This window comes from Cynara cardunculus, assembly GCF_001531365.2.
Source record: "Cynara cardunculus var. scolymus isolate 2C chromosome LG 7, CcrdV1, whole genome shotgun sequence".
NCBI lineage: Eukaryota > Viridiplantae > Streptophyta > Magnoliopsida > Asterales > Asteraceae > Cynara > Cynara cardunculus.
Genome location: NC_037534.1, coordinates 9,622,486 through 9,631,665, shown reverse-complemented (window position 1 = coordinate 9,631,665; position 9,180 = coordinate 9,622,486). Strand labels below are relative to the sequence as shown.

General features: G+C 34.9%; 1 protein-coding gene across 1 annotated transcript; it reads left to right on the top strand.

Annotated features, from left to right (window-relative positions):
* Positions 1-3,712: 3,712 nt before the first annotated feature.
* Positions 3,713-8,949, top strand: LOC112515319 (ribonucleoside-diphosphate reductase large subunit). Its single transcript, XM_025122064.1, has 17 exons — positions 3,713-4,038; positions 4,479-4,540; positions 4,689-4,776; positions 5,179-5,442; positions 5,602-5,842; positions 5,930-6,006; positions 6,163-6,333; positions 6,434-6,526; positions 6,632-6,781; positions 6,873-6,959; positions 7,076-7,240; positions 7,323-7,442; positions 7,607-7,809; positions 7,904-8,053; positions 8,135-8,282; positions 8,525-8,608; positions 8,688-8,949. The coding sequence occupies exons 1-17, from the start codon at positions 3,811-3,813 to the stop codon at positions 8,790-8,792; spliced, it is 2,436 nt and encodes an 811-aa protein (XP_024977832.1). The 5' UTR covers positions 3,713-3,810; the 3' UTR covers positions 8,793-8,949.
* The last annotated feature ends 231 nt before the right edge of the window (positions 8,950-9,180 follow it).

Below are 9,180 nucleotides of genomic sequence, written 5' to 3'. Positions count from 1 at the left end.
ATTCCAATTTTGAATTTAATTAGTTGTCTCTCTTAGTCTCACAAATGGATCGGCGAGTTCCTTCATTCTCCCTCAACTCTGGTAGTGACCTTCATTTTCTCCGGTGACCTTCTTCCTCCCTCAACTCTGGCCACCACAACATTCCCTCACTGTACATCATATACCCTCTATAAAGCGTCGATTCCCAAAAAAACCGAACAACATGATTTTTTCTTTAAACCTAGATCTACATCGCATAAAGATCTATAAAGCTTACAAGGTTTTCTTTCTTTTTCAGAAACCAATTAAAAACCTAGATTTCGTGTCCCCCCCCCCCATCACTGGACAATCATTCCCCTTTTTTGTCATCGTCCTATCACAAATGAGGGGTTTTGTCGGAGTTACATCACACTAAAACTTCATATCTCTATCTCCATCGAAATCAAATCTGAACACTATTGGAACCTAAAACAAACAAGGAAAGATGATGTATATATATATATATATATGTATGTATGTATGTATGTATGTGTGTACATATGGGAACCTACAAAGCTTGATGAAACCCTATACATGGGTGATAGGGACCTACAAAGATTGGGGTTTGGAGTTCTATAGTGGTAGTTCAGGGGGGAGGTGGGTATAGAAAGAGAGGAAATGGTTGTGGTAGAAAGAGATCGTCGAGTCTGATGGTGGTGATGAGGGATCTGGTCTTCCGGTTCAACCTTGGAGATCCATTTATGATGCTCCTCGCAAAGGGTGTTCATGGGTTGGGTTGATCGAGTTGAATACATTTGAACAATCCAACCCAATACTTGCGGTCTGGAAAAATCTTAACCCAACCCATACAGGTTAGTCGGGTTGATATTTTGGTATATTAAAATATTTTTCTAACCTTGTTATTTTTACTCATAATTTCTTTTTCATTATCAACCATTTGATACAACTTATCCATGTTTCTTACATATATCACATTCAATTAATTTTCTCAATTTACATATATATGTTCATAGTTACTGAACATATATATGAATATATTGAAAATATGTGTATATGAAAAGCATACATGATAATGTAATTGTCTAATGTATATATTAATAGAAATTCAATAATCATATTAAATCCAATAAATAAAAGGATATTGGGTTCATCGGGTTGGTTTGAGTTCAAATAATAGTAACCCAATATCTACGGTTTGAAAATTTTACAACTCGATTAGACATCGGGTTGCACCATTCCTTCCATGAATTCCCTCATTCTAACCAAATTTCTTAACAGAGTTAGAGGGATGTTTCAGATAGTGCAAAATTGTAAACTACGAGTCCTATCCTTGTATTTATCTTGTTTTTGGGACAAAAGTGGGTAAAAAGTGTAAACAATAGGGATTAAATTTGTAATTTACTCAATTTATAACTTTTTAAAATTAATTTAACTAGTCCATTTATTTTATTGATAGTTTTTAATAAACATAACTAAGAGGCCGTTTACCTAAACACTTACCTGATAAACATTTATCGGCAAAATTCAACATTATCGCTTACTTACCGGGTGAGATTTTATTCATTAAAACGTCTCGTATGCAACAATTTATCATGATAAGCGCTAACCATGGTAAGAGTCATCGTTCTTACTTACCGGGTAAGACTCTCGATTCTTGCCTTTGCTCTTACCGGGTAAGATTATTAGCCCTTGTCATATTCACTCGGTAAAGTAAAATGATTTGGTAAGCGCTTACCCAAGTAAGCATTTGGTAAACGACACCTAACTTATTAAGTAACAACTAATTTATTAGTTAACACCTGAATTTTCATCTAGTAGTTATCTTTTAAATCAGTTTCCAAAAAACCCACACCTTTTTGCATAAAACACAACTTTAAATTAAATGTATTCACATTATATTTTGCACAAAATTAGTGCTATGGATAGTCAAAATACTAAGGGGGTGTTTACTTGCGGCTCAATGATCTTAATGGTGTAATTGGCTTAGTCGCACAACCATTCTAGGCTGTTTACTTGCGACTTATTCACATAAAATATGACTTAATCGCACAGATATATATGATGTGTTGTCCTTGTTCAGAAAAAAAGACTTCCTTACCCCTTATACTTGAGATACGCCTCACGGCTCCTTCCAAGTTACAAACACAACATGCCTCCTTCATCCCCGTCTCCATCGCCATCTTCAAACTTCGTTTCCATCGTCACCATCTCCAAGCTTCATCTACATCGTCACCATCTCAACCATCACCACCGATTTCGACCTTAAAAAACCCTAGCGGATTTCGACTTTCAAAAGCTTTCTTCGAGCATGGCCGATTGGTCTTTTGATAGCTGGAGCTTTTTCCAAGAGTTATCGCCATCTTCATAGTCGCTAATACCTCAAGAAGTAGTTCTCTCGCTATCCGGCGAGAAGACACCGGCCTATTCACATCGATCCCTTTAGGAACCGCATACTAAAGGTAAACCGGTCATTTATGTCATTCAGGTAAAAAAGTAAACAATAATACCAAATTATCCATACAGACACATTTTTCATACAAGACTTAATATAAAATATGGTAAAAATCCTTTAAATTTGATGTATCAATCTCACTTATACAATTTGTTAAATAGCAAATTAGTGTAAAAAACTATATATTTAAAATATTCATTATGGTATAAGAAATGTTGGTGATAACTTAAAACAAATTATCATATGGTACAAAGGATAATGGAGTATGCATCCTCTTTAATATCATAATTAGGTCAAAGCATTGATATTTTAAAAAGTAAAATTTGATGTTGATTTAATTTGAAAAGGAAATTAATAGATGGTGTTGATAATTGAAGGTTAATTTATTTTAAAATTTTATGAGAAGTGTATTCGTGTAATACAGTAAGATACATTTTGATTTTGATTTTAATATTTTATTTTATTCTTTATTTTAGCCGATGTTATAATATGATCTTATGTGATTTTGAAAAAACGATGATGTTTTTATTTTTGAATAAAATATAAATTTGAAAACATCATAAAAATTTGACAAAAATATTTCGATATTAATATCAAATTAACAATTTAAAATTCCTTTTTTTGTGTAATTTTTTAATTCAATTTTTTTATTATAATTTAACTTAGACTCAATGACGAAGTAATTTATATTTGGTTTAATAATATATTTTTCTTATAAAGATAATAATTAATTATTTTGTTAGAACTCGTAAATTATTCTAATTATATAGATTTTTTATATTTAAAATGAGATGTTTATTCTCTATTTGATTATGATTATCCGCAGTTAGTTACACGAATTCAAACATGAAACTTTAATAAGTTGTATTTATGCATAATTTACTTGTAATCTTAAATTTTAAATAATACGCATCTATTTGGTGATGATCGATTAAGGTTAATCGATTGAGAAATGTTCTTTTTGAGGGTTTGGAGAATACTATTTTGTTCCCTTGTATTTAAAAAGGTAAAATTTAGTTCAAGGATGAAAATAACAATAAATTATAAACTATAAAAACAAAAATCTCAATATTTAAACCATAAGGACTCAGATCGCAATTTTAACAAACTATAGGGACTAAAAATGTAATTTGCTATAAAAAAAGATTGTGGAAATAAAAAGCACGAAAAGTGGTCCCAATTGGGATGACAGCTCCGCACCTACCCAATTTACCCGCGCCACCCAACTGGCGGGAAACCCTCGTTTTTGAGGGAAACCCTAATTCCAAAATTCAAACGCCACCGCTCACACTTCCCCAGGCTATAAAATCAATTGAAGCAGCCTTCTTGCTGTTGTGCACCATTCCTTCCACGAATTCCCTCTGATTTTCTCTGAAAACATGTATGTGGTGAAGAGAGATGGGCGTCAAGAGACTGTGCATTTCGATAAGATCACTGCTCGATTGAAGAAACTCAGTTATGGACTTAGCATTGAACACTGTGATCCAGTGCTTGTTTCCCAGAAGGTGTGTGCTGGTGTTTACAAGGGAGTTACCACAAGCCAGCTTGATGAACTTGCCGCGGAAACCGCCGCTGCCATGACTGCTAACCATCCCGACTATGCTTCCGTAAGTTTCTATTCACGTTACCGGATTATTCATTTCTTTTCAGTTATTCTGTTTTCGATTTGTTTCTTAGGATAAGAATACTGATGAATTGTTTGTTGATTACGGAATTTTGTTGTTTCGTAATGATTACTTACAATTCCGTCACTCCAGTGGTTCAATTTAGGTTTGAATGCTGTGTAATATTGAGGTGGATTTGTAAATTAATTAAAACGCACCAATCAGTTGGACTCAAAAACCATTTAAATCAAAGTAGGTGAACTTGCTGCTTTTGCAAGTGTATACATGATATGTCTACCATAGCATCGTCTGAAAATTACTCTCTTTGAATTTTATTGTTCTCGATCAGGGGTTTTTAGGTTCTGTTGATGAAATTAACTACTATACACTTTTTTCTTTGATTTTTATGATTACTTAATTGAATCGCTTCATTTTTGATGCAGTTGGCTGCAAGGATTGTTGTCTCGAATTTGCACAAGAACACCAAGAAATCATTTTCTGAAACGTAAGTGAAGTTGCATTAGTATATGCTTTACATAACACTATTTTCACTATCTGGGTGTGTAGTTCAAGAGTTAGATATTTATGTCTTATTTAAATCGTAGTATGTTTTTATTCTCTGGATTGGTACTCAATCTCGGTTATCACTGCAGAATCAAAGAAATGTATGCACATGTCAGCGAGAGATCTGGTCAGAAAGCCCCCCTTATAGCAGATGATGTTTATGAAATCATCATGAAGGTGATATATGTTTACTAACATGTTATAGCTGTTTGAGGTTTAAGTGGGTTGTTATGACAAAACAATCACAGATCCTAGATCATGTGTAGCAATGCATAATTAAGGAGAGATCTCTTTGTACTTGTTCTTTTCTTTTTTGAGGGTGGAGATGGGGTTTATCAAATCTATTTGAGGTTCTTTTATATCCTCTAAAATTGGTTATGCCTCTCTATCATGATTATATAAGATGCATACATTCTGGGTGTCGACCCACAGTTATGACTTATCTTATGGAAGCGTGCAATTGGCAGTTGGCACATCGCTGTAGATTTTCTATTTGATAACACAATACATGAACTTTCTTATAAAGGTAGTTATATATATATGTAGGTGTATTAACTGCTTATGACTTTTTTGTTTCAGCATGCTACTAGGTTGGACAGCGAGATTATATATGACCGGGACTTTGACTATGATTATTTTGGTTTTAAAACCCTTGAGAGATCTTATCTTTTGAAGATCCAAGGGAAAGTTGTTGAAAGGCCTCAGCATATGCTGATGAGGGTTGCGGTTGGGATTCATAAGGATAACATTGATTCTGTAATCAGGACTTATCATTTGATGTCACAAAGGTGGTTCACTCATGCTTCTCCCACTCTCTTCAATGCTGGAACACCAAGGCCCCAAGTATGAATACTCTTTATGTTTATTGCTTTCTCCTTTGTGGATTGCAACACTCTTGACATTTCATTAAAGAAATTTCTTACTGTGCCATAGATTTTTGACTTCTTGATAGTAGTATATGTTTTTTTGTTTCTCACATGGAGTCAATAATGTGACTTGCAGTTGAGTAGCTGCTTTCTGATATGCATGAAAGATGATAGCATTGAGGGAATATATGACACTTTGAAGGAATGTGCTGTTATCAGCAAATCAGCAGGAGGAATTGGTGTCTCTGTTCATAATATCCGTTCAACTGGAAGTTACATACGTGGAACAAATGGTACATCCAATGGCATTGTTCCAATGTTGCGTGTCTTCAATGATACTGCCCGTTATGTTGACCAAGGAGGTGGCAAGAGAAAGGGTATGTTGTTCAGTTATGATTATACTCTACTCTCTTTGTTTCGTATAATTGTGCTTCTGTATGGTAATTCAATTTTAAATAATTTAGGTGCGTTTGCTGTTTATTTGGAGCCATGGCATGCTGATATCTTTGAGTTTCTTGATTTGAGGAAGAACCATGGAACGGTATAAAATGTTTCACTATGAAATCTGCTTAATTTTTCTTTTTCCTCAGCTGAAAACCATATTTTCTGTTTGAGTTGATCCAATCCATTCTTATGGTTAAGGTTTTTATTTGGCTAGTGTCTCACAAAGTTTGAAAATGATTAAATTATCATGCAGGAAGAGCAGCGGGCTCGGGATTTGTTTTATGCTCTTTGGGTACCTGATCTCTTTATGAAGAGAGTCCAGAGTAATGGCACTTGGTCTCTGTTTTGTCCAAATGAGGCTCCAGGTTTGGGTGATTGTTGGGGTGAGGAGTTTGAGCGCCTCTATACCCAATATGAAAGACAGGTAAAGCTAGCCTTTTTGTCATGCTCTGTAGTTTCCTTATAATTAGGTTTATTTTATATTAGTTCTATTGCCTAATAGTATTACCATCTTACGAACTCAGGGGAAAGCTAAGAAAGTGGTCCAGGCACAGGCTCTTTGGTTTGAAGTTCTGACGGCTCAGATAGAAACTGGGACCCCTTTTATGCTCTTCAAGGTAGTTTTAGAGACTAAAATACTTTGTTAGTGTAGTTCAAGTTTTGCAGTAATCATGTCATTTCTTCATATTTTCCCAAATAAAATCATGTTGCTCTTTTCTTAGGACTCCTGTAATAGAAAAAGCAACCAGCAGAATCTTGGTACCATCAAGTCTTCAAACCTGTGTACCGAGATTATTCAGTACACAAGTCCAACAGAAACTGCTGTATGTAATCTGGCATCCATTGCGTTACCCCGATATGTGCGAGAGAAGGTATGGTTTTAGTGATAACCCTTCTTAAATATGATTGGCCCACTTCATATTTGGTTAGGCGTTGTTTGAAGTTGTATTTTGTCTCTTTCAGGGGATTCCAGCAGAATCTCAACCATCAAAGCTTGTTGGTAGCAGAGGTTCTGGCAACCGCTACTTTGATTTTGACAAACTAGCTGAGGTTTGGTTTGTTATGCAATGTTTCTAATCTTTACTGGCTTCAAAGCTTGCAATGGGTCATTCTTTGGAAACTATTATTTCACTATGATCACAAATCTTTACCTTTGTGTTGGGCAGATCACATCAATCGTTACCAGAAATCTCAACAACATTATAGATGTAAACTATTATCCAGTTGAAACTGCAAAAAGGTCAAATTTACAGCACAGGCCAATTGGTATTGGGGTCCAGGGTCTTGCAGATGCTTTCATATTGCTTGGCATGCCATTTGATTCACCAGAGGTAATACTTGTCTTCTCTGATGTTGTAAACCTTATGTGAGTGTTGCTTGTTGATTCTCATTATTTTTCATCATGAACTACAGGCTCAACAGTTGAACAAAGACATATTCGAGACAATATATTACCATGCTCTGAAAGCTTCATCTGAGTTAGCCGAAAAAGAAGGCACTTATGAAACATACAATGGCAGTCCTGTTAGTAAGGTTGGACTCCTTGAATATGTTCTTTTGTTATGCTGACATAGTGACATCATATCTGATATTTGCATTTGATTGAGTGTTAATTTAACATTTTATGGATTTCAAAAATCAGAAAAGTAGTGATCCTGCTGGAACCCCTTTAACTCTTTTGTGCCATCTATCTATAGGGAATTCTCCAACCAGATATGTGGGGGGTAACTCCTTCGGATATGTGGGACTGGAATGCTCTCCGTTCAATGATAGCCAAAAATGGAGTACGGAATTCACTACTTGTTGCTCCCATGCCAACTGCTTCAACAAGCCAAATTCTTGGAAATAATGAGTGTTTCGAGCCATACACATCCAATATGTACAGTCGCAGAGTTTTAAGGTAGATGATTCTGTGGGTTTTGGTTAGTTTTTTGATAATTTTTAATTTTGAAGATTGTTGCTGTTAGATATTGAACTGTAATTTCTGTGTGCAGTGGCGAGTTTGTGGTGGTGAACAAGCATTTGTTGCATGACTTAACTGAGATGGGCCTTTGGTCTCCCACTGTTAAGAATCAGATTGTCATTGAGAATGGTTCTGTTCAGAAAATTTCTGAAATTCCCCAAGATCTGAAAGCTATTTACAAGTATGATTTGGAGCCCATTTTCTTTATCATATTTTTCTATCTTTTTCTGGCCTCAATTCTTATTCGATAATGTGAAATCAGAACTGTGTGGGAGATCAAACAAAAGACGTTGGTTGATATGGCTGTGGATCGTGGATGCTACATAGACCAGAGTCAAAGTCTAAACGTACATATGGATCAACCCAACTTTGGCAAGCTTACTTCGTTGCACTTTCATGCTTGGTCCAAGGTATGTGAACTGTTTCGAAATATAGTAAATTTATGTTATTATTTGCGTGTTGTAACTGGTTTTTTGTAAATCGTTCTGGTGTTTTTTATGATACTAAACAAATGAAGCCTTTTGAACAACTAGCAGGGGTCTGAGGTTTTCACGACTGTTAACACCAGTGCTTGTTGGATCAGTCGCTCCGCTAATATGTAACATCATTTAGTGCGGTTTACTTGGTTTAATTGTTAAGTATTGTCATGTAGGGGCTTAAAACAGGGATGTACTATTTGCGATCACGTGCTGCAGCTGATGCAATCAAATTCACTGTTGATACTTCCATTCTCAAGGTATATCTCATCTCCTTCGAATCTCATGTTTTTTCTCGTCATCTTGAAACTTACACTCACCAAAATAATTGTAATCCAGGAAAAACCAAAGATAGCAGCGAGCGAAGAAGATGATAACACCAAAATGTCACAGATGGTGTGTTCGTTGATGAACCGTGACGAATGTATGGCTTGTGGAAGTTAGATTAATTATACCTGATTAAGAATGGAAGGCTAGATGGTGTTCAATTGCGATGATACTTGTCTTGGTAGGTGGTTAGGAAGTATGATATGTATATTGATTTAACTTCAAACTTGGTTTATGTATGGGGTATAAATATTAAATGTTCTCTTTTACTTTGCATTGTTGTTATAGTCAGAAAGAATTGCAAGTCCAACACCACAAATGTCAAACTTAAATTATATATGATTACACACATGATACACGAGCTTAATCATATAATATTAAACATATATTGTATTAACAATACATGTATGTTTAATAATATATGATTAAACATATCCAAAAAAATATAATTATATATGATATTGAAACCTTTATACGTCTAACTCCTCGATACTTTGTTTCTAAT

Coding starts and splice junctions, on each gene's coding strand:
- LOC112515319 (XM_025122064.1), top strand. CDS start 3,811: ATGTATGTGGTGAAGAGAGATGGGCGTCAAGAGACTGTGCATTTCGAT. Junction 4,039..4,478: donor ACCATCCCGACTATGCTTCC/GTAAGTTTCTAT, acceptor TTTTTGATGCAG/TTGGCTGCAAGGATTGTTGT. Junction 7,241..7,322: donor TGCCATTTGATTCACCAGAG/GTAATACTTGTC, acceptor CATGAACTACAG/GCTCAACAGTTGAACAAAGA.